The sequence below is a fragment of the Dromaius novaehollandiae genome, chromosome 6, assembly GCF_036370855.1.
Source record: "Dromaius novaehollandiae isolate bDroNov1 chromosome 6, bDroNov1.hap1, whole genome shotgun sequence".
NCBI classification, from domain to species: domain Eukaryota; kingdom Metazoa; phylum Chordata; class Aves; order Casuariiformes; family Dromaiidae; genus Dromaius; species Dromaius novaehollandiae.
The window spans coordinates 10,159,211-10,184,747 of NC_088103.1; the positions used below are offsets into that span (position 1 = coordinate 10,159,211).

A 25,537-nucleotide genomic window follows, 5' to 3' on the forward strand; every position below is an offset into this window, starting at 1 on the left:
AGCAGCAATCCTAGGCAAGCCTTTAACCTGCAGCTGTGCTCTGCTCTATGTAAGAGGCTTGATTAGCTGCTATTACATTGCATCATGCCTGTCCAAATAGGAACCTGAACCCTGCCATTCAGCTTCAGATTCCTGGTCTCGCTCTCTTTACTGCAAAAGCATCAATGGAGAAACACGCCTTCTTCCGGCTCTGCAGCAGAGAAGCTAACAAGATCTTTCAGCAGCTAGCACATATCAAGTCAATAAAACAGACTTACTGGTTTACAGAAGTTTATTGTTCATTAAAGAAGCCTTTGTGCAAAAAAACAACAAAAAAAAAAATCAAGACAATGTTCTTTATAAAGCAACCACATTTCCCCCCCCCCAACACACATTACTCAAGCAGGTCAGGTGCAACATTCCACAGGAAGTGAGAAAACCAAAGAGATTTCCTTGCATCAGCATACAGCTTCCCCAATTCATCTTGCCCTGAAGGCTGCTAACAGGAGTTATTCAATGCTAAAAACCAAGACAATTAAAACTTTGCCAGCCTGTAAGAGCAAGGGTCAATTCCACCCCCCACCCCACAAACCCACATTAAAGAATGCCATCCAGTTTAAAAGACTGAAGACCATGGCCTTCCTGGTGTGGTGTAACACAACCTGTACCTCTAGGGCAACAATGCTAAAGAGAGCCCACTGCCTGTCTAGCATATCTACCCCAATTAGGATACACACCACTGGAATCACCGCACAAGCCAGCCAAGACAGAAAGCTTCAGATTTTACATCTTTAGGGATTTTTTTTTTTTAAAAGCAACAAGCAGTTCAGAGTTCTGTACAAATACAAACAGAAAAGACAAATCAGTATCGATATCTGTCAACATTGCCCAGACATTTAGTATGTACAAGTAACAAAAAGCTGCAATTGAGTGGTTTTCAGTTAAACTCCATGAAAATTAGTTTGCTTGTTCCTAAAGCATTATTACTAGAGCTCCTGCCTCACCCAAGACACCACAGTTAGAAGCAATTGCTGGCACCTTTCTGAATGGGACTGGAATTTTCAAAGCTCCACCTCTGCCCACTGTGTCCTCTCCAAAGGTCTTTCAGAGCTACTTCGGGGCCTGCATTTTGGGGGTCAACTAAACCAGAATTACACACTTCCTACTGGTAAGGGCTACACAGTCCATGGGAAGTCACAGAAGCATGATCCTTACTGCCCTCCCCTACCCTCAAGGGCCTGACTTGTTCCCCAGGTAGCAGTCTTCTGTACTTGGGCTTCTTGTTCTACGCTCAGCAATGCACAGGCATGAGGATGTGCTCAGGAACTGCAGACAGTTCAAGACCTCACTTTGCTAGGCTTATGTAAACCTTGGATTTCTGGGCATCTTTCCACTACTTCAATAGCCAAGTTTGTACAGTAAAAGGTTCTAGTATGGGAAGAGTCACAACTCTAAGATGGAGAATCTGTGCACCACAGATAGTAGAAGCTAGGGCCATTTTAGTGGGATGCTTTCTACTGCATGTGTGTAAAGGTGGGTTGCCAGGTAGTCCAATAAAGCTGTCAAGCACCTACTACAGTACATTAGCCAGCAGAGACTGCTGATGGTGACTCAGAGCATTCCCATTACTGCTTGGAAACTCTGGAAAAAAAGTTACACTTTAAACTATTCAAAAGCATGAGTGTCAGTTTGAATGGATCGCAGTAATGGAACCTGCTAGCAAACCTCATAGCTCCTCTGAAGTTTTAGGACTGAAATACGCTATGACAGAAAAACAAAGCAAGGAAAGAAATGGCAGTTTACAATAAAGCCATTTTCCATGCATACTGCCTTTTATACTGAACTCATTTTGACATAAGCATAGACCCTAGTGCCTTTTTTTCCCCCTTCATCTTTTATCAACCAGCCCTTTCTACTTCCCTAGCACCAGGCTGGCTGCATGTAGGAAGCTGCAAGACTAAGCAGAATTGAGCCACTACAAGACAAAAGGGAGCCATTCCCTAATTATGTCAACACACCCCACAAGTCTCTACAGGGCCCGACAGTGGAACACCCATGTTTCAACCAACTGGCCCAAGGAAAGAAAAAAAAGACATGATCCAAATGTTGACTGAGGGTTTCCTTAGCTACACCACCACCCCAAGTCCTAAGTGTGGTCACTCAAATGCAAGTGTACTTTATGTACCTGTTACTTTGAAAGTTGCTGGGCGCACAAGGTCCCCTCCTACATTTGTAAAGCTTTGAGAATTCCAGCCAAAGGGAGTCAGGGACTCAACATTACCCCTTAGAGTTCCCCTACAGTTACACAGAAAGTTAATATTCCAGGCAGATGTTAAAAATGCAAAGCATGTAATCTTCCAAATGCTGACTACAGAAAGACACTTGAAAATTTAGTCACTGTCTTGTTCTTTAATTAAAAGATAATAGCCTTGTCTCATTTCACCTTCTCTGCCATTCTCAGCACCTAAAAACACTTCAGCCTACCGATTAAGATCTACAACACTGACTATTTTTAGGAGCATAATGAGTTAAACTGTACAATCAGAAATATCTTTAAGTGAACAATGAAGATCTGATCCTTCAACAGCAGCACTGCTACAGAAAAGTTACAATAAAGGAACTTGAAGGTCAAATTGTTAATGAGGCAGAGGAGGGATGTTGGAGGTGCAGCTCTCCACCAGCCTCAGCCCACGTTTTCAGGCGTCACAGCAAACTTTCAGAACTGGAAATACTTCTTCTAGTTCCACACATGACGTTTGCAGTGATCAACAGCCTAAAGGGAGAGAAATAGGATACATGATTGGGGGGGAAGCCTGTTCGCAAAAAAGAGTGCACCTACCTGTACTATTCAATGCTTTATTCTGAGCCAAGGTTTTTGGGAGCAAGTCTGGGTTGTCCCCCCCCCCCCTTAAAATAAATGATTCAAGAGAAGACTATAATGAATAATTTTTGTTCCCAGAAGCTTCAGGGAAGAAGGCTGATGACCCTTAACCATTAAAGACTGCACCTTGGCAAAGAATGCATCAGCCAACATCACCAAAAGCCAACTTTTAAGAGCCTGATCAGAGACCATGGCATGTTCTGTCAGTTGCTGGAACACAAGACTAAATACACAGCTCATTTTGTACCTCACTAGGGATTCTGAAATGCTGGCAGAGGGGTAGGGAAATAGGAGTAAAGGTGAGAGGAAGCAGTCTGCTCTAAGAAAACTGAGGGCTAGGGAAAAGCCTCTAGTCCAACTCAAGTAATCACCGCTAGCTAGTATCCACTTTTTGGAAGTGGAATTCGTCCACTTAAAGAGTGTGCTATAGAAACCAGAAGAGTCTGTGAGGTGGTATCAAAGGAATCTTAAGGAAAGCCCTGCTTTTTACTTACATTGCACTGAGCAGCAGTCTCCATGTTCTTACACCAGTAACCTGGACCCCAGACACAAGCATCATCCCCTAGAAGAGGCTGTTTAGCTGATGCACAGACTCCTAGTTTCTGTGAGAAGAACAGCAGCAAAGTCAGTATCTTTCTATTTGCACCAAGAGACCTCGACTCCAACCTTTTATCTGAGCATGCACCTAACCAGCTACTTCCTGAGGGTGGGAACACAAGGGCAACACACAGTATTCTCAGGAGCTCCCACAACAGCGGGCTCATCTCCCTACTGCAGTCACGCTTGCAACTGAACGAGCAGATTTGAAACAGTAAGACAGGATGAAAAAGTTAATATGCAAAAACAGTTGTAGTAACTTAAGTTTTGAGAAATGGACAGCTTCTGGAAGGGAACCCTTTTCAAGGAGTGTAATTTTAACTTCATCAGGTTCAGGGCTTGCTGTACCTTGACACCAAACTTTAACAGCAGATAACCGCTGACAGCTCTTGTCCTCGATGCTTGCTTGCACAAGGGCTGGCTGGCAGACAGCTGCCCATTCATTATGCCTGAGGCCTTGTACAACCAAGTTTACTCCAAGCATTCACACAGCATGCTAATTTTTATTCTAGCAGAGTCTGCCTGCTAGGCAATGTAAGGCATACAGAAAAGGAGGCAGGACTGAGGCAGAGCCCATACTGAATGGAACCAAGTGTGATACTCACAGTGCAAACAAAAGTGGGATCCATCATCTGTGCCAGGAGTTGCACAACCACTGGTTCATATTGGTCCACAAACTGAACACACTGCAACAAAACACAGATTGAGAGATTCTTCTGTTAAAGGCTGAGAAGATCAGAGGCACAAGGCTGTATCCTCCATCAGGCCTGTACACTATTCTTGAAAACACTCCAAACAGAGGCTTGAGCTCTGCAGATCGAGGACTCAGTACCACACTAACCACAGCGAGATCACTTAGTCAGCTCATACCTGCCAGTTTCTCTCTACAGACATAATGAGTGTGTATGAGGCTATGTGCAGGAGGGGCAAAAGAACCGAGCAGGACAGGTTTTTATTTGCAAAGCTTTGTCTTGGATGGTCAGAGACCACTGCCATCTCAGGGATGAGCACACAAGCTGGAGACAAACATCCTGAACAAGACGGCAGTAAAGTGGCAACGCCTCTTTCAGTTTTAGCACAATTACTGTCAGCTTCAGAACAGGCAGCAGCAGTGTTAACTCCACCCATCAATAACCATCAGCCCTCTAGCAGAGGGAAGCTCTCCAAAGTGCGGAAAGATGTCAGCATCCTCAGCAGAGACTAGTGGCATTTAAAAACAAACCACAACTATAACCAACTCATAGCAGTCAGGAGTAGCTGTTTCATAGCCACTTACAAGCTTGTATATCGTATGCCTACTAAATTTAAGTAGTTACCTCTTGCTGGTATTCAGCAGCCACATAATACAGCTTCCAGGTAAATCCTGATAGCAATGGCCTAGCAGGTGTTGCCTTTTGCTATCTCACTGGAATTATGCCAGCATACTTCCAATTACTTTGTTAATCCCTTCAGCAGTTCCCACACACTGTTCTCAGAGGATTTCCAGACAAACCATTACTGACTGCAAATTAGTACAATTCAGTCAGCTGACTCAGGTCTTTGAAAGTCCATCTGTTCAAAGGGGTGCCAATCCCAAAATGACAGGGAATGAAACTGCGCTGCACTCCAACCTTCTGCTAGAGGCTGGCAGGAGAGATTCCTTCAGCTCTGATCTGCATTATGCTGACTATTTTTATACAAGCCAGCATAAGGTAGTGCTCTCCAGCTTTCCTAATACTCTGCAACATGTCATCTGTTAATCTTGTAGCCCACCCATTTTTGACCAGAAGGCAGGCCCATGTGGTCATCTGACCGGTCTCCAAACAAACCTGCCCCTGCCTTCTGTTCTACCACACATGAAGTTTCTACCCTTTGGTCCTAACTAGGAAGGGAGAAATCCTAGGAAGAATCAGGTTGCTGAACAGAGGTCTGAGCCTCAGCTGCATCTGTGGCCAGTTTGACTGCCTTGGGTCTCTACCAAATTCTACTTTGCAGGATGAAACAGCTCTAGCTAGAGACAACCAAATAGAGACCTCTTATGAATACCTGGACATTTACAGGAGAAGTAAAGACACTTCAGAGAGAATGAAGTACTATGCACACAGGTGAAACACTAGAAAAAGTGAGGTAAGCATATCTGTCACTGTGGGATCTATATAACCAAACAGAACAGGGACAGCTCCTTTTAGCCTGCCTTCTGCACAGGTGCTTTACCTGGTCACTGACAGATTCTGGTAGGAAGTGACAGACTTTTTCCAATAAAGCCTCAATTTCAGCTGTTGTGGCATTCTTCTCTAGTTCTTTGTCTGCATAAGCTACTACCATCTTGCAGACATCACAGAAGCCACCTGCAGGTTTCACTAAAACTGAAAAGAAAAAAAGATTAACACTTGTGCAGTTCCCCCAAATGAAAGAGAGGGGGCAACATCAAGCTAAACAGACTAAAGCACAGGTCCTTGACAGAACATATAATCACAGGCAAACTAGCTCATTTTGCAACTATGCTGATTCTGCATTACCAACCTGGCTGAGGAGGCTTGTTGGTTGCACAACACTTCAGCAGAACACACACAGTTTCAGGATTTGTTGCTTCCAAAAGCATGTCAATCACAGCCTGGCCATAGACTTCTATGAAGTCTTTGCATTGTTCTTTGACACTTGCTGGGAAGAGGTAACAGACCACCTCCATTTCGCGTACAATCTCCTCCTGGAACATAATGAAGAATGCATGGCAAATAAGGAAGCAGAAATCCAACTCAATTTTATGTACACTTGCTTACTTATTTCTCCTGCCCAAGGAGGGCAGAAATCTCACTTGCATGAAAACAAGCAATAAATGAACGACCTTCCACCTCCAAAGCAGCAATAATACAGCACCATTCTAGCCAAAGCTTTGAAAGAGTTACTGTTTTCTCCTCTTACACACCTCTGTCTTGTTGCTCTCCAACAGGCCAGTCACTTCCTTCACCATGGTCTCGCATATTTCACACACAGAAAATGTTTTCTCTTGAACCGATGTTTTCTAAGTATTACAGAATAAAGATAATATTTATACAAAACAGTAAGTCAACACTTGACCACATCTGACATAGACAACTAAGCCTCTAACAGCATTTAAATTCAGATGCAGCATGACACCTAGCTAGTCAGTTTATGAGCCAAATTCAAGCCCTCAGTAAAATGCCTTTGTGAATGAGCAGTATTTTGTACAGTTAATTAAGACCCCTTGGTCATTTACGGCAGGGAGCTGAATCCTGTAGACATGGAGAAGTAATCATCCCAACAGTGGCTACAGTGAAGGGAAGTAGGAAGTGTTCTGTTTTTTGGGGGTTTTTTTGTTTGTCTTTTACTAGTTGAAGACTAAATTAGAGTTGAGAGCTTCCTCAAGCTTGCACAAGCAGCCTAGAAATAGAGGGACTTGAAGGAGATTCCATTCCGAGTCTGTTAATCAGAAGCTAACACTGTCCTAAAAAAAAAAAAAAAAAAAAAAAAAAAAAAAAAAGCTTTTTTGAAAAAACTTGGCACAATTCTCAACCCAAAGGCCGTGGGAAGCTGAAGTGCATTGTCCAAACTCAGCTTCAGACTCTGACCACACTCATCTGTATGTGCACTGCTGTCCTATTTTTTAAAGGGATTGAAGGATAACTCCAAATATTGAGCAAAACTCAAATTCAGCAAGAGTTTGGCCCCCTGATTTAAAAGGGCTGCTATACTTCAGGATTAAAATAGAATTCTTGTTTCAGCACTGAAGTAACACCTTATAGCTTTGGTTTGACATAAGCCCTGCTATTCTAACAAATCAGTCAGCTCTTCTACTTCACAGAAAAGCCTCAGAAACAGGAAGAGACCAAGATTTTGTGTGGTTTGGATTATTCTACACACAAGTCTATTTTTCTGCTTCATCTAGTTTATTACAGCAAAGCAGCAAGGACCACAAAGCTGTTGAGAGTACTAAGGCAGCCATCTTACCTCCACAGTTTCCATTTTTACTTCATGAACCACTTGAGCTGGCACTAGCTTCTGAAGAGGAACAGATTTCAAGGAAGCACAGAACCCAACCATGGCACAGATGTCCTTTGGTTGCTGGAAAGAAATGCATAATCAATTAAAGTGTCTAGATGACTCTCTGCCCTTTTTATGGAGCACGTGTGAGGGCAAAAAGAATAGAGACCATAGGTTGTGATGGAGCCTTTTAAAGCCATGTTTTAAGACTACTTCTATTTCAAGTATTCTGAAAGCATTTGATATGGTTATAGTTAGGATGGCTACCAGGTAAAATTTCCAGTTTCAGTAAACAACTTTAGGAAGAGGTTAGGACATATCCATTAAAAACCCACTTACCATGAGCTAGCACAGTATGAAAGCCCTTCACAAAGGAGTTGACTTAAAAACCACCACCACATCAGACCCGTATCTGTGAAGCTACTCCACCCCCGCAAAGCCTTAAGTTATCATATAGAAGATGCTAATTATCCTGACTTCAGAGGTCACCCAAGTAGTAAAAGAAATGCCTAGAAGAGAATTCTCATCCACAAACTACCTTCTTTAAAGCATGCAATAAGGTTACTTTTATGCAATCAGTAGCATATATCCCTGCATAATTACTGATCACAGCCTATAAGAAGCAAAAAGTTACCATACTGAAACCTAACCCTACAGGAATCCCCTCTCTGCAAGGGTCTACAAAAGTAGCATTTTGAGTGTTCTTCTCACAGGTAAGAGAAAAGGCAGCAAAATAAAGCCTTCCAAAGGGCTCTGGGTCCTTCTCAAAGGTTTTTGAGGACATTACTAAATACAGAAAATAAGTGCTGAACATACACGGCAGACAAACTGCTGCAAGAGTGAGAAAAGACTGTACAGAGAAATGCATAAAACTTGAGTTTCCCCTTAGAAAGGCTGTTTCAGCTAAGAGTTATTTCAGTCCTGTGGACAAAAGGTCACACTCTACCCGGTCACCAGGGCATCAAGCTGCATACAGCAGAGGCTTACGTGTTTATGTATCATGCCATAACCTCATGCACAGGCAAAAGCAGTATCTCAAAGACAGAGCACTGCTTCAGACTACTTCAGGCAGTACCTTTAAGTCAAGCCCTTTGGTTCATGCACTATAATAAGCATTTCCAGATATTAATGCTACAGCAGTACCACATACACACGTTCCCCCATAGAGAGATGACAGACACAAGGTCCCCCAGGACTGTTTTAATTAAAAGCCTGAACAGCTCTAGGATGCAGGAGTCTAAAGGCCTCCTCCATCCTCTTTTTTAATTCATATACCCTAAACATCTATACCACCAACCTAGTTTTAAAGGTCACCCAACAGAAAAGCCAGGGACAGCTTTACTCAAGCCCTTTTGACCCCCAACCTAAAACCAGAAGCTGACAGGAGCCACTGGCATAACATTTTCCACACCTTTCTTATATGAAGGTAAGCATATCTTCTGCTCCACTGGCCAAGCCGTAATCAAGCTTAAATCTTAGTATCACACAAACTGGTGTCTGGAGCTAGAAACAGGACTGATCCACTGAAGGAAGTCTCTTGCTCTTCCCTGTTTTAATCCCATAAATATCCCTTGTATCTGTCAAAACTGAGTACAATCATACCATGTACACAGCTACTAGCAAGTTAACTACAAGCCCTTTAACAGAAAAGCAAAGTCTCACCACAGGCAAGTTGCTCACCTACCTGATCCTTCTGTTGACAGAGGAGATTGGAGACAGAAAGATAGGAGAAATTAAAGATAAGTTAAGAAAAAAGCATCTGAACCACATATACTCTTTCCCTGAAGATGAAATATGATGTGGTTCCCACCCCAAAGATCCACCACTTAAACTTTGGCAGTGCTAGAGCAACTCACATTTAACAGCACAGTGCTAACGAGCATGATTTATTTCAAGCTACTAAAGCATCCTGGGTAAGTCTGCCTCCAAAGAGTTCAAAGGACACTTAGCCAGATGCAAGGTACGGTCTTATTCCATTGCTATGTTCAAAAATTGTGCCAGCAAGAGCTGGTTTCCAAGGTAGGCATTCCCTCCCCAACTGCATATGAACAGATTTAAGTAGCCTTTAGGAACCGAAAACAAAGGCCACTGGCCAAATTCAGGCAGCCAAATCATACAGGAAGTAATTCCAATCCTGTACATACTGTTTTGGAGGCAAGTGTTCAAGTCGGTCATGCACTCTATTTGTAAATTCACCAATAATTTGCTACATTACTTGGGAAAACTCAGAACTGCATCCTTTAAGGAAAAGTTTACCCTTTTTTAAATAGCTTTGTGATCTCTGGATAAAAAAGCACTACGGAAGTGGTCAGAGCTAAAATATATTGCTGCACAAGACCAAAACTGGTGCTACTCACTTTCCACTGCTCCTATCAAAAGCCCAGAAAGCAGAAGATTTGCATTAGCAACTCCAGAGAAGTGAGGTTTAATTCTAACTTCTAATTGCCACATTCTCTCTAACACTTACTTGGACCAAGTTCACCAGCTATGACAAAGACGATTATTTTGAGGATAAAAGCGAATTAAGTACAAGACTGAGATAAAGAGTATAGAGGAATGTACATAATGATTCTTTTACTGTGTCTTAAAGAACTAGTCTTTCACACTGTTAAAGTGGCACACATCTTGAGATCAAATCTATTATCTGACTAAATGCCAAGTTCATAGAGTTAATACTAAGACTTAGACCGAGAGCACTCCCCAGAGTTTTATTGTAAAAATAGGTGTTTGTTTCCAAATAAGTTAATTACACAAAGCAGAAAAGTGAACTGACAGCAAATATTATATTCTGCTGATCTTACCATGTGCATCATCATTTGGATAGCCAAGTCAGAATATTCAGAGATGTAACTCTTGCACTGCAGGAAGGGGGAAAGAAAATATTGCTGTAAATAAAGTCACTTCAGCTGTACAGTTAAAATTTTCCTTATACTTTCCAAAGTATTCATTTGCCTGCCCTGCTAAATAACTATGCTGTTGCCTTCTAGGACTTGTCCCAAACATAACATGGCATTTCACGTTACTCAAGCGCTGCACATTAAGCTGTTCATCTCATGAGTCCTTCTCTTCCTCTCAGTGCACTCCCCCTCATGATATTACCACATTATCTTGGCAGGTCATTTTTTAGGGCAGATGCCTTTAAGGGCTAGCAGCAGCTTTAAGTTTTCTTTTCCCCCCCACACCCATTGTTTCTCACCTCCCCCTGCTACTTGTTGACCAGAAAGCGTTGAGCCATCATACTGTGCAACATATCCTACATGTTTTACATTCTCTTTTGTTTTATTAAACAGAAGTTACATTGAGAGGACTAAGACACAAGCTGTTTTATGTTCCTACATAGGGCCATATCTTTAACAAAAGACAGCTTACCATATCAGACATTCCAGGTCCTAGACGGTCACACTCATCCTTGGCATGAGCCACTAATGACTTCACAAAAGATGAGTTTGTCCGCACAGCTTCTTGAAGATCGGTCACTAGCTGAATGCAGTCTTTGCATACGTCCCCAGTCCCCTGGGGGAAGAAAGAAAGGAGACAAAATGGCAAATCTTTGCCTAGTGGTAGCCGGTGCTTCCAAATGAGCTAAGTTATATAAGAGCTTTTAAGAACACTTTCATAAATACTTATAGAAGGCTTAAAAACTTGAGCTAATATGAAGAGAAACAAGCTACTGGTATGTGTTGGTATGCACACCAGCCACTAGATGGGGATGAAACACCTACTCAGCTCTGAAACCCAAGATAACTGTTAAGATACCAAATCTCCAAAATCCCTTGGTTTTATTACGGGGGGAAGCTTCTACATTGTGGATAGATCCACCAGCTCCACACAGAGAATACTGCACAACAGTATTCTCTACTCACTCAACTGCTTCACTTCCAGACTCAAGCTTATTATCAAGACTCAGCCTATACTTGCAGGTTCATTGTCTCATCTATTCCCCCCGCCAGCTTTTCAGTTCTTTTCCCATCCAGTTTGTCACCTCCGGATTCAGAGACAAGTGCTTCCTCTGAAGGACACAGACAAGGCATTAATTAGGATGCAGGAGAATCCTCTGAGTACTGATGCCAAAGCTGCTTTTGAAAGAAATTGTTTCCAGTAAGACCAGCTGACTGCCACAGTTGTGGATGGGAAGAGCCCAGCACAAGACTTAATTCAAGGTTATGCCTACAGTCTATGGCGGCTGCAGCTATCATCTTATTCAGCTTGGAACAGGCAGGCTAGGAAAAAGGTAGCAGTCTATATGCAGCAGCACAAAATTCACCACGGGACAGTCACTCAAGTGAAACATGTTGGCTTAATCTGAGTCCAGTAAGACAATCCCTTACCAATAATCATCACTAAGCTCTTACGCAAAGAAGCACTAAAGCTCTGGAATGGAAAACATTCACTCTTGCACACTAACACGACAGCACCCTCACCTTGGACTCTTGCTTGGTTTTGTCCTGAGGGTAAAGGAGAAGAGGCACATTAGCCATCAATGGAGATGCCAGTTCAGAGAAGTCCAGCTCAGGTATCTTGTTGGACTGGAGCTGTTTCTGAAGTTTCATTGCTGCAAGGTGCTTCTGAAGGGATTGGCACAACGAAAGGGCACTGCATACTACTTCAGGTTTATCCTAAGGAAGACAAGAGATGCATAAAGCTCTAGATTGATGACATTTTTGTATGACATTTAGAGTAAAGACAGTCATTCAGCTTTAAAAACACAACACAAAGCAAGCTTCACAGCAAGGAAGTAGTCTTCATGTTTAAACTGGTTTCCTCAGAATCCCCAGTGCTCATCTCCATGAAACATTAAGAGAGCTTTAAAATATTTACTGCAGCAACTTTCAGATATCTAAAGCAGTTTTTTGATGATTCCACAGGTCTATCTGAAGCATTAAACAATTATTCTTTCCCTGTAAACCAAGAGAAGAGAATAGACAGAGCCTGTGGATCATCTGCTTGTAAAATAAAGGCAAGTCTTTGTATAGTGGCTTATAAGACTTGAGAAATTTAATTGCAACACTAGTTATCAATACAGGACGAAAGGCTCATATGCAGCCTTACTGAGGAGAGAAACTCAGGCATCAACAGGGGCACAGTTTCCAACAATTTGTAAATGTTTGAGTAATCTACTTACTAGCTCTTCTTTGATCATATCCATGATAACTGGTAGGTAAGAATCCACGATTTCTTTGCACTCAGAGACAAGGCCTTGGTCAGGAAGAAATTCGCATGTTTTTTCCAAGTAGGAGCGGATCTCATCCTGTAAGAGAAGGTAGGTCATAGACGATATATACCTCGGAAGAGCTCTTTCCATTCTCAAAAGGCATGACAAAGCCCAGAAAAGCCCCCCGACTCAGGTCAAGAGAGTTGGCAAGCAAAACCAGAATGATGTTTCACATTACAGGTTTATTTTCTCTAGTCCTGGACCTTGTGAGACATTGCCAAAGTCAAAACAAGAAATACTTCTTGCAAGGCCTGGACAACACAGTCCTACTAGCATATACCATTTAAATGCAAGAAGAAGAGGTGGAATTATGGACTAGTGGGACAGATACAGATTTGTTTACACCAGGTGCTCTGGGTTCACAACAGAACAAGGGGAGAAGTCATGCAACTAAAATAAAGTCCACTTTACGTAATCATCCACTTCTAGAGATTGAAGTATCCTACCTTTTAAGATCAATGGCCCACTGACCCAAGAGCAATTGAACTAAACATTTAATCACAGATGTGTTACAGACAGAAGGCTCTAGAATTTGTCAGTCTATACTAGACTAGGCTGTTTAAAAGCATTATCCTGTGTCTTTTGGCTTCTTTCAACATTCATTGTTTAGATTAGGTAAACATCACTGAGATTACTCTTCTGCCTCCTCCACTTGAGACCTTGTGACAAGGAAGCCAGCTACCACCTTTGAACAAAAAAAGGAGTTCTGCTTACCTCTGTGCCATTGTCCTTCAAAACCTTGCCAGCCACTGTTACAAGCTCTTTACACAAGTCACAGGGGATACTGTTCTAGGGAGAGAAGTGGAGGGTTACTCTCAGACAGAATTAAGCACATCTGAATGTAGCATCCAAATAAGAATGCAGAGGATAAGGATCACCAAGAAATAAAGTGAAAGACGAAATACTGGCTGAAGCTGCAGGAGGGAGGGGCGAAAGCTATTTCAAACATGTCCACCTCCAATTTCTTCAGTAAATCAAGACAAAATAAGAAATCGGGCATGTTACCACTTGCTTCTTTCACCTAATTGCACATCTACAAATTTAACAGCTTGTCACATGCTGTCACATGCAACCTCAAGTTTATTGCCCTGAGTAGCCCTCTCCTGGACCTGCTTTACCTTGCTCTATGAAGCATCCAGATTTCCAAAGTTCTGGGACAAAATTAGATTCATATGAATTTTCTTAAGTGTTTTGTGTGAAGCAGAACTTGCAGCAGAGTACAGAATTCAAACTTGCAGTCCAGAAGAGGACTAAACACAACTTTTCCCCCGTAAAAGCACTAGAAATTGTTATTCAAGTTCACATACACTGGAAGCATAAAAACTTTTCAGCCTCATGCATTCATTGTGCTCTGCCAATCTAACTTCAGTTCCTTCCCCTACTTTTCTCTAGGCAGAGATGCAGCAAAGTTGATTGCATCTATTAAAACACTTTTTCCCTAGAAGCTGTGAAACCATACAGCAAACTACAGCTACTTCTAGTAAAGGAGCACTTGCATTTAGTACAAATGTGACCTGCAAAGCCATGTTAAATGCAAAGATTATGCCCTTATTTTTCATGATTTAGCATACAGTGTATCTTGTGGAATGTTATCTCATAGGGAAGACTGAAGATACTTACAAAAACTTATCTTTATTGTAGTAGATCTATCAGTGTGGTGTGGTTCAGTAAGAATAAGAAAAGGTTCCGAGTTAGGAGTCTTTCAGAGGACCGAATCTGAAAACCACTAGCTCTGTTCCACATACTGCTCAGTGATTGTGAAACAGGTCATAGCAGTCAGCAGACAAGTTGTGCAAGCTTTAGTGTCTAAATTAAGGCATAGTAACCAAGGTGTAGTCAGATGTAGCACTGAACTCTGATCAGAGCCTTGGAAATCTTCATTAGCACATGGAAACCAGCCACCCAAACTACAGATGGAAAGAAGTTTCAGTAGTTGATACTTACTACAGTAGGCTTGCTCCAAACAGCCTGCTGACAGTGTTTCACAGCTCCACATTGTGACGCTGTCCGAAGGCTACGACACCACACCTCAGGACCCTTCACACAATCCTCCTGCCACAAAAGGGGGCTTGCCACAGCTGCCAAAGAAAAAAAAAATTCAACTGCACATTTGAATGATTTCCATTGCAAAGTAAACAGGGTAATGCAATCTGGTATAATTACTGCCTTTCCATTATGCCACTTAGGTTTAGTAACATTAAACACATTTCAATCCAGCAATTTTACCCTGAAATGTTAGCATGAGTCCCAAATGCAAAGAACCACCACAGAACTCCAAAAAAACCAAGCAGCTGAACTTTCCTACAGAAGTGCCCAAGCCTCACCACCTCAGCAGTACATTCCCCCACCATTTACCTTTTGCAAAACAGTATGCCTAACATGAAGAACGCATGCTAGCAGGTATCATGAAACAGAAGCTGCTCCTTGCAGAAGTCCACGCCTCAGAGAGCTGATTCCAGAAGATACAACACCCCTGCTCCTGCCCTACTGTCCTTGCAGTCACTAACTGAACCAGCAGTCACACCTTGCTTGGCAGTCATCTGCACACCCGTTCCTAGCTGATCCACCCTCTTCCTCACGCACCAACTGAGCGCAAGGAAATGAATTTGATTACAAGCCCCAACACACTGCATGAAGGACATAACAGCCACGTACAGATTGAAACAGTTTGTGAACAATTTCAAGAAAGTCAAAGCAAAAGAGGGGCAGAAAGCAAAGTGAGATATTTTACCAAATAATTTTTAAAGCAGTTGAACATATTTAGACTGTTTCTTCTTTTTTAGTTCTTCAGCTGTGTACAGAAAGCTTGAGACAAATGGAGAGCAAGCTCTTGTTTTTGACAGCACAGTCTCCTGTTGTTGGATCCTTAATATCAAATTACTTGGCATTATTTGAACATGCTATTCATTCATGCAAGACCTCTTCAGGACAGGTTATTCAAGTACACCAGAGGGATCACTTTCTTTTGAGAGCCACTTACGAACACAGATGCCTATATCTAGAACATTTTATTGGCTCATATCCTCTTTTCCTTCAAAAGGCTCTGAGAAGACAAGGCTGGCATTACCTTAAACACTGATCTTAAAGTGCTGTCAAAATTCACAAAACTTGTGTGTTCTTGCCATGCCTTAGTCTCCCTTTATAAACTCTCCAGCTTTCAGTCTCTCTTCCGGCACCTCTGCTCCAACATAAGAATAGGAGGGTTTACTGGAAGTGCCTACAAGAGTTGCAATTACAAAAATTAAGTCAGCCTTATCCTCCAGAGAGGCAGGCTCCAGGAAAACTTAACATGCAAGACACCTACATTACCTCCCACATCAAATTGCCTTGCATCCAATGACGTTTAGAAGTAAAACACAGACTACTACTCATGGACAGTCTCCCTAAGAAAGGGTGAAAGATCTGCACTAGTAGTAATAGGACAAGCCCAAGCCATGGGGTTTTTGTGCTGGTTCGCAAAGGCCCCTGGAAGAGAAACCCAGCTTGCTTCAGTTTTCTAGAGTCATTTTGTCAGTGAGTAGGCCAAGCTTGTTCAGCAGGCTATCTCCTAGGTTTGCACTAACCTATGAATAAACACAACTTCAGTAACCAGAGACACACCTCACAAACCCTACAGCAGACGGGCTCCAATGAAGTCTGCTTTGGTCTAAGCTCATGAGGCACTGCTGTCAAAGTTAAGAGTTTTGCCTGTTCAAATTTTGCCAGTTATATAGCTGCCATTTAGGAACCTTTATTTTGATAGCAGTGCTGTTCACACATCTCAGTGTTGTAAAAGTATATTATCTAAATTTAGAAACAGGAATTAAGCTTTTTGATTCCTATGAAGTTTCTAGTGAGGTTAGGACAGAGGAATAATCACTTTTCTATTTCCCATCTCTTGGTTTTAAGTGATTAGAGGATCAATTAATGGCTAAATTACCGGTGTATCTCTTAGGTCGAAAGGAACTATACATCAGTTAGAGCAAGATAAACACAGCACAACAGATGTAGATTCTGTAGTTTTCAGTGATTTAAGGCCTGTTACTGCATCTCATGAAGAAATGACCCATTCATTTTAAGAAAGCGTGCTTTGCAAACTTCATCTTCCACACAAAAGCAAGCTTGCCACCTGCCCTCTCCCAGAGGGAAACTAGATTGAGTATTATTCTTTAGCAAGACATCACACCAGGACTGCTTGTAAGACCATACGAGTCAAACTTCAAAATCTGTAAGAGTGCACAGTCACAAAATATTTATAGATAGCCTACTCTAACTTAAGAGTATTGTCCTGAAAGTAGCAAGAATTAAAAAATGAAGTTTCAAAGTCAGACTTAAATCTACCAGTCAGCTCTGGCAAGACGACAATAAGCAAGTATACACTCTGGGTTGAAAAAAAAGTTTTCTCCTATTCAGACTCTGGTATTGGAACACTGGTAAGAAGTTCCTTAAGGTTGAGTCAAGGTTTTGCTTGACTTAAATAGTTGGAAACCCATAAATCCCCTGTTTAAAAAGCACAGGTAGTAACCCATGGTTTTAGTTCTGGAAATCAAAAGAAAATTACCCATCTTGTCCAGTTTGAAACTTACTATAAAACAAGACTCCTGAAAAGCTAGCTCAGTAGGTTAACTGCTCGATATAACAGGCCATTAAAAAGAAATCACACCAAGGAGTTCAGCGCAACTTACACTGGTTTGCTCTAACTCTCCAATAGCTTTCTGTTCTTGCTTGGCTTCTGTTAATATAAAATCTGTCACTGTCTAAACTGAAAGTTGCATTCCAGCTTCTGCAGTGTCTAACAGCTAGTCCTGTTCCTCCTTCCACATTGCTTCTGATCTGGTTGTTACAGGTACAGGACAGAAGAAATACTATGCTTTAAATGTATGTTTATCAGCTGTCTTTGCTGCACATCTTAAAATTAAATTCCATGCTGCTTGGCTTCTGTATCAAACACAAGTGCCGCAACAGACCAGTCAATAATGCTGTGTCCTGGCAAATCAGAGCAAGCGATACAGAATGAACAGCAGGGTTTAAGGTTACGACACTACAGCAGAAGATAACTGAAGAGCGATGCGGCAGTCTGATACCCTCTGAGGTGTAGAGTGCAGGCTGCAGATGATTCTGTTCCAGACACCAAAAAAAAAAGCAGGCTTAATATTAGGATTCATTTCTGTTAGTACATTAACTACTTTATGCCTCCAATTCCCTTGTTTTCCCAGCATCAAAAGTCTCACCAGTTTGGAAGAAAAGAGCAAGTTCGCAGGTACTAGAATTGACAAACAGAGCCACATTCTGCTCAGATTCTGCTCAAGCACTGCTGCAGGCCACACAGCCAGCTTCGCACTGGAGAATAATGCCACTAACACTATCTATGACCCTCAACAGCAAGTGCAGCCACAAGAAACTTAAAACATGAAACCATGAAGTACGAGAAGCCTCAAGCACATCACTTGTTTGTAAGCCAGAGAAGACGGAAAACCAGCTTTTGGATGCACGAAAACTCCCCAAACACCTCCCTACAGGTATTATTTCAAGTCCTCACTCCTGAATACGACAGCAGAGCAAAGGAAGTGCCAGTATACCTACATGGCTTTTCTGTCAAAGGAGCCAACAGACTCAGGAAACCTGACCTATGCAAGGAAGAGTACTTCATCAATAACCTATTTTCTGTGGATGAACAGAAGTATTCTTTCAGTTTTAAAGGACATTGGGGAAGTTTCTTCCATCTGAGAAAATAACTTACATTTGATACTTCCATCTGTACAACACAGATCTTTCTGGTCAAATGTTAACTAGTTAAATTCATTCTTTAGGGGCACACATCACTGACACATTTGAGAACACAGCTATAGAACAAAGATTGCATGTACTAAGCATGGCTTTTTCCCCTCCCATCCTCCACAGTGACTTTTAGTTAAGTTTGCATTGTCCTATAACACACTGAAAATGTTATATAACAATAACTCAACTTCTAAAATAAGATGATGCATCTTCACTACAACATTATCCACTTTCCCTTTCTGAATGTCCAGGGACAGAAACAAAGGCAAAAACTTTCCATTAACTCAGATTTTGCAGATTCAGAAAATAGCCTTCAATCCTTTACTGCTCACACTACTGTTTCCTCAGCTTGTTCTTCCATTTCATTTTGGAGACAGTATTGCCCTTCACATTTTAACTCATGTTACAACAGAAGGAAAGTTGTCAGCAGAAGTTGTCCACTGGTTCACAGAAGAATAAACAGTTCGTATAGTTTGGAATCTTAACGCTTATCTTGCCTGTTCCCTCAAAATCATCTCTCCTGCAAGAAAGGTGAAGTCTCAGCATGGTATTTCACATCCCCTGCACAGCAACAAAGCAAGAGAAAACAAAGCACTGTGAGTTACCTCACACAACTCTTAATGCTTGCTGGATAAACCCAATGGGATTACTGTCTTAGTTATCTCTGGCATCCCTTTATTTCATATATTGTTCTTTACCTACTTGAGGTCATCCACTTTTAAACAGATTTCTCCTTTCCCTGTAGATTAGCTCTCCAGTCACGTGTCACGTCCGCCCAAACCTGTCCCCCTCCCTGAAGTTCTTAAAAGCTGCTATTTCTAGCCCTGTTAACCCTGTTAGAACACCACCAATATAGTCCTGTACAAATTAACTTGTAGCTGGCAGGAAAAGGAAACTGAGCTATTTGTTTCAGTGAGTTGAAGGCAAATCTGGGAGATGACTTGGGATGCTATCAACTCTTAAGTCTTCATGACAGAACTGATTTGTTCCTAGTATTATATTAGTATTTACCAGGAGAAAGACTCTTTTCCCAGGTTTGTCTCCACTTGGTAATGTCAAACATTATCTCCAAAAAACACCCATAGGCCACATGACTATCAGTCTACTCCATTCTGGGCTCAGTCAGTTACTGACTTTTACCACTTCTTTCAGGAGCTGCAAATGCAAAGTGTGTTCACATTTAAAAAGCTGAGTGGGATCTACTTCTCTTCACCAGATCTTAGAGTGTCAAGAAGTCAAGGAGTGACCTCGACCTTAAGTTATCTGAAGAGCTTGGTACTCCACAGCCTCTCTGGAGAGAGAGCGAGTTTAAGAGACATTTTACAAGCTGTAACCATATTACATGCTAACAACACCTAAATTCTGTTGCACTTTTGAATTAATGAGACAGTAAGATGACCACAGTATCTGTGAGAATGCAGGCAGTTTGGGGGAGAGGAGGAAGGAAGAACAGATGAAATCCGGCTAGATGTTATTGTTATTCTAGATGTCAGTTAAAAATCCAGGTCCTCCTGTCCAACATCCACTGATAAAATAATCAAGCTCAAAATACTTGTAACTAGTACAATTCACAAGTGATTACTTTTGAGTTAAGCCCATAATCAGGCTTCTGCTCAAAGTGGAGAGTGCACTCCCATTCTGGTACATTACCTCTGCTGTAAAACACTGCTCATACCTCAGATGCTTCCTTGCTTTCCTCACCAGAAGATGAACGTGGTATGAGGAGCAGTTCTGTGTACACATAAGCAATGGCAACGGAATTAATGATAGTAGAGCAGTAAGATCAGCTCTTTACTACTGAAGTACTATCTTTACTTGTTTCTGGGGAATTCTTATTCCTTAACACTTGCACAAGAGATGTCAGCATTGCAAGAATGCCATTTTCCAAAGTTTAAAAGGAAATTCTTTGCTGACTGCTGTAGGCCTACTGGAGCTACCAAAAATAAGCATCACTGTTCCAATGGCTTTGAATACCACTTTAGTTAACAGGGATCACTATTTTATTAAGTCACAGAACAAAACTACTACTATTAAAGAGCTATGACAGGTTCAGTTAAGAATTAACAACTGAAACAATATAAAGTCAAATTGTGCCTGTATATTAACCAGCCATTCCTTAATTTACTGGCTAGTGGCATAAGTTGTCACAGCTCCTATAAAGAAAGAGAACCACAGTTCCCCATTGACCAGAGGTTACTATGAGGTTGCCAGGTGAGCAGGGACTTCTGTTTGAGATTATTCCACAACAGTCTGGAAGAGATATTTGGGCGTTCTGCAAGGGCATCTAGTAGTCATCAGGAGAGAGAAGTCCCACAGAGTATGTTAGGGTTATTCCCAAGAGTTGAGAAGATTTTTGCCTGCAGAAATATGCCTACAAGTTTTGAACATGCTTCCTTTCCACCCCCATTCCTTCAGAGTTTTTTTCCTTCTCCTCAGGGAAAAGGAGGCATTTCATGCCAGTGTAGAAATTCTGTATTCAACATTCCCTTTATACCAGGTATATTCACACCACGAAGAACTGAAAAGCCTGCTCATTATATTCAGAGAGCCATATCTACAAGACAAAGTTCCTGATCATTGATCACATTACTGCAGTGCAAGCATAAGAGCATGTTAAGTCCAAAGACATCCAAAGACTCCAGAAAACAGCACAGCAGTTGAAGACACTCCAGGAAGCAACAAAATAAGCTGTAGGAGCAACGCTACTTTTCACACCACCAGAGCAGCATTTCAGTGCAGAATGAAAGACACCAGACATGGAACATATCTTGACAGGAAGTTCTTTTAGGAAAAAAGTACATTAAAACACTGCAGCTGAGCAGAGACAGAGTATACCAGAAGGATGAGAAGGACCATTTCAAAGACTAACTTCCATGAGGAAAGCAGTTACCTATGGGAGACCCTGGAAATGACAAACTGCGGTGCAAGAGGTGAAAGAATAACCTACCCAGGAATACAGTGATGAAGCAGTTGAGAGCAGAAGAGAAAGATGTGCAAATGCCTCATCTGTGAATACTAACAGCTTGCATCCCAGTGTGAGCACGGTCAAAGGATTTTAAACTCCTACATTTAGAAAGAATAAACCTTGAAATCTTCTTGCAAGATTTACTCAGCATCTCTAACAAAAATTTTTCTACAGACTTTTTGTTAAACTCCTCTACAGACTGAAAGTCAGAGCAAGAAGCACAAACTTGAGTCTCCCCTTCACTCCAAGAGGAGAAATATTAATATCTGAAATTAAATGTTGCTCTGCACCCCAGTACACACAGACAAGCATTATCTTAAAATGCACATCATGCACACACACTTTAAGGACTACAGAAGTACCCCTTTAACTTACAGTAGGGGGTCTTAAAATCTTGATGGCAAGAAATCAATTACCACAAACTGCTACACAGCAGTTTCTCTTACAAGGAGAAAAATATAAGAAAAGAATTCTTGCTTTTGTCATGTGGTCCTAAGGCACTGTCCCAAAACCTCCTTTGAAGAATCAGACCAACCACAAGACATTGAAACAAAAAACTACTGATAGGCAGCAGTAGCAGGTTCTATTTCCCCACCGATACAAAGAAAAAAACTTCAAGTCTGTTAGATTAAATCCCCCTGCTTCAGACAGCAGAGTCCAATCTCCTGAGAATCCCCGCTAACATCAGTCACCTGATGGATGCTGTTTACTTTTGTTGACAAGCTTCTATTCACTCTTTTGTTCTGCTACCTACAGCTTCTCCTTTCTTAAGGATTCCCAAGGCTATTCATAACTTGTTTTGGTATTGTGAATAGCACAAAGAGATTGCAAGAAGGCTACATGGATTTAATTAGTTCTGCAGAAGGAATTACACATTTCACTTAGTAGCCATGAATATGTGGAACAGTTTGTTCCTTTCCTTCAGATGCAAAGGAAAGGAATTCTATTTATATCTCTTTTGCAAACAATAAAGAGATTGTCCAAGAACAGGTTAACACACAAGCCACACCATTTTAATAGCATACTTATCAAAGCTCCATTTCCTTGCGGTGGTTGTAAGACAGCTCATACCCACAGCATCTTATGTTATTCCTCTAAGGAAACAAGGATACAATTTTTTTTAAGACATCAAAGTCTCTTCACCTGCCTGACTTCATCTACAGTAAATCGCTGCACAGGCATAGCTTTTGCTAGAAACCACATTCCTAACCAGAACAAGCCTGTAAATTTCTGAGCTTAGCCAAAGCTCAGTTATCTGCCTTTTACACTTTCCTCTTCCAGAAACTTAAAATCAGACAGACTAACTCAGCCTTCAATTTCTGCCTTTTTTGCTGGATGTTCTTACCTATGTTTACTAGAAGAGTTAGATATTAGACAAATTCTGGGAAGAAGGAAGATTAAGTCTATTTTAGGAGGAACAAAAAAATGCCGTCGAGCTTTCTAATTCTCCACTCAAGTTATTTTACCAGGAAAAAAAATCAGAAAAATATTTCCAGCTCAGAATAACTGACTTCTGTTACAACTATGCACCCAGCCTTTCTTTTTTCCTGGTGTCAAATACCAGCAATAATCACAGAGCACATCAGTAGTCCTGAGGTCCAACAATAGCTCTATGCCCTGCTTTAATTCCACAGTGTCTCCTTTAAAGGCAAGATGCACAGGAGCACTCTAAGTAGGTCAACCCTAGCCAGCCAAGTAACTCTATTAAGCTACAACAAGAGTTGCTAGATTTTGATGCAGCTAATTTGTTAACGTGGTAGAAGAAATCAGTGTTTCAGCTGACACAGCAAAGCCTAAAGGAAAAACTGCATGATCCTATCATAGGTAAGTCAAATAGCAGTCATAACAGAACTTGGGAAAAGACAGATGTTTGTGTTAAAGCAGTGACTTCCTAAAGAGGGACAGGCCTAACAAGTCCTCCGCTATGCTCGGCTGCTACACATGCATTTAACTAGTAGACCAAGTTAACTCTCATTGCTAAACTGGTTTCTCATTATGCACCAACATGAAACTTGGAACACTTCAAGACAAATCCTTGTTACTTGAAAGCACAACAGTACACCTACTTTAGTGGCTCAGGAAAAACAATCCCAATAAAAGTAACCGACAGTACTTAATTTAGTGTGGACAAGGAACAAAAAATCAAACTATTAAAGCAAATAAACAGAGTGAAAGATGACATTTGTTTTCCTACTTCCAGACTGAGACTCTTCCTTGAATTATCAATATATAAGCATATTAAAACAGTACTTCCTTAAAAACTACAGTATTGACCAACTGCACACCACCTTAGGCATTATTACCTACTGTTGTCTGCCAAGTGGTTATCCCTATGCCTTTTAAACAGCCAGTCTGGTTCTTCTCTGGTTGACTTCCATGAAATGTGGGGGTGCTAAATTCTTCAGCAAACAAGCTGTGCCCTTACAAGTCTCTTAGAAAATTCTCAGAAAGCCAGGTATCACCTGGCCTATCACCTGCTATTAGACCTTTAACTTGGGTGTTTCTGGTGATTAGCTCTACACCATGAGCTTTAAGGAAGACACCCTTCTAGTCAGTCCACGAATCCTTTCTGTAGCCCCATCTAGTTACTGCAGAGTAGGAAATAATACAAGCATTGTCTTTTCTAACTTCTAGCCATAAAACTGAAGACAGGAGTACCAACTCCCCTCCCCTGCCCCTATCATTTTCACCTCAGCAACAACCAGCAAGGCAGCAAACAGCCACAGAGTAGCTATCCATTTGGTGCAGGAGACTCACAAAATGAGACTGCTAAAAGCATACAACAGAGAAGGCTATTGCTTGCCATCAGAAAGGAGCTTAACACCTTTCCATCCTTGGAGCAACAAAGATCAGGTAGAGGCTCTACTGCAGCTGCTGGAAGAAGAAAATATGGTTTCTACCAATTGTTCCTACTTGGATCTTAAAGAGGTCACATTCGTTTACTAATCAGAGATACGTATTAGAAGAAAAATCTAGCGTTCCTGCTGACATACTGCCATCCTTAATAAGTCATTTTTCTACAAGTACTGGAAAAGGCAGGTTTCTCTTACAAACCTTCTTCCTACTCTACGTATTTGATTGTCATTCTTGGGCGACTTTTCCTGAAGGCAGCTCTCCGGGCCCTATAGAAGCACTCAACCATCCTGCAGAAGCCCCGGGAGTCTCGTCCGTCCTTTCCACCTACCCCAGGAGCTCCTGTTTCGCAGAACCGTTAGGCATGAAACCCAGCCGCACCGCAGCCATGCCCGGCGCGGCCGCGGGGCTGGAAGGGCGCTCCCGCGGGAGGCGGCTCGCCAGCCCCCCCCTCCTCCTCCTCCTCCTCCTCTCCTCCCCCCAGCGCGGCCTCCTTCCCGAGGGCTTTTGGCAGCCGGGCCGCAGTGACACAGCACGGCACGCACCGGCGCTCGGGAACCCGCCGGCCGACACCGGGCCGCGCGCTGTAAGACAAGCGAGGCCATTTCGGGCGACGACGGCGCCGTCACCGCCCGCGCAGGGCCGCGGGGAGGCGCAGCCCGCCGGGCCCGGCCGCAGACCCCGCGGGCCGCCGCGCACCGCTCCCGGGCCGACGCCGACCCCGGCCCCACCGAGCCGCCGTTGCCAGGCAACGCCACCAGACCCCCCCCCGGGGGGGGGGGCGCGGGGCGAGGCTACGGGTGCCGAGAAGGGGAGAAGCAGCGGTTCAGCCGCCCCGGCAGACGGGGAAGGTGGGGGGGGGGGGTCGCTTACCGGCCGCCAGGAGCCCGAGGAGACAAAGCAGCCGTAGCGCCATGGTCCCCCGAGCCCCGTCTGCAATGCGGCGCGTCAGCTGATCCCCCGCTATATAAAGCCTGCGCCGGGCGGCACTGCGCATGCGCGCTTCCTCCCCGCCTCCCTCCGCGGCTCCTCCGGCGCGTGCGCGCGCCCGTCCCTGCCCCCGCCGCGGCTCGCTCCGCGCATGCTCCCTCGGCCTCCGCGTCTGCTGACACTGATTCAGCGGCGCCGCAGGGGAGGGAGGGGGTGGGGTGCGCATGCGCAGGCGGGCAGCGCCGCGCGCTCCGACTGAGGCCGTTACGGTACCCGGCGCTGCGGCGCCTCGCGCCCTAACGGTCGCCGCCTTCTGCTCCCCTGCGTGGGCCTGGTTCCCTTCGCGGGGCCACGCGGCCTCCTGCCCCCGGGGCTCGAGGAA

At 42.9% G+C, this 25,537-nt stretch overlaps 1 protein-coding gene across 1 annotated transcript; it reads right to left on the minus strand.

The window, feature by feature from the left end:
- Window positions 1-253: 253 nt before the first annotated feature.
- LOC112985874 (prosaposin) lies at window positions 254-25,235 on the minus strand. The gene is made up of 14 exons (XM_064513629.1): window positions 25,099-25,235; window positions 14,595-14,728; window positions 13,365-13,439; window positions 12,561-12,686; window positions 11,860-12,054; window positions 10,808-10,951; window positions 10,240-10,296; window positions 7,406-7,519; window positions 6,363-6,458; window positions 5,960-6,143; window positions 5,651-5,802; window positions 4,063-4,143; window positions 3,355-3,462; window positions 254-2,752 (listed from the first exon to the last, which is right to left on the minus strand). The coding sequence occupies exons 1-14, from the start codon at window positions 25,220-25,222 to the stop codon at window positions 2,717-2,719; spliced, it is 1,626 nt and encodes a 541-aa protein (XP_064369699.1). The 5' UTR covers window positions 25,223-25,235; the 3' UTR covers window positions 254-2,716.
- Between the last annotated feature and the right edge of the window lie 302 nt (window positions 25,236-25,537).

Excerpts from the sequence above, each read along its gene's own strand:
- LOC112985874 (XM_064513629.1), bottom strand. The coding sequence starts at position 25,222 with ATGCGCAGTGCCGCCCGGCGCAGGCTTTATATAGCGGGGGATCAGCTG. Across the intron at positions 12,055-12,560 it reads ATATGATCAAAGAAGAGCTA|GATAAACCTGAAGTAGTATG; the intron begins GTAAGTAGATTA and ends TGTCTTCCTTAG. Across the intron at positions 10,952-11,859 it reads AAACCAAGCAAGAGTCCAAG|GGGACTGGGGACGTATGCAA; the intron begins GTGAGGGTGCTG and ends TTCTTCCCCCAG.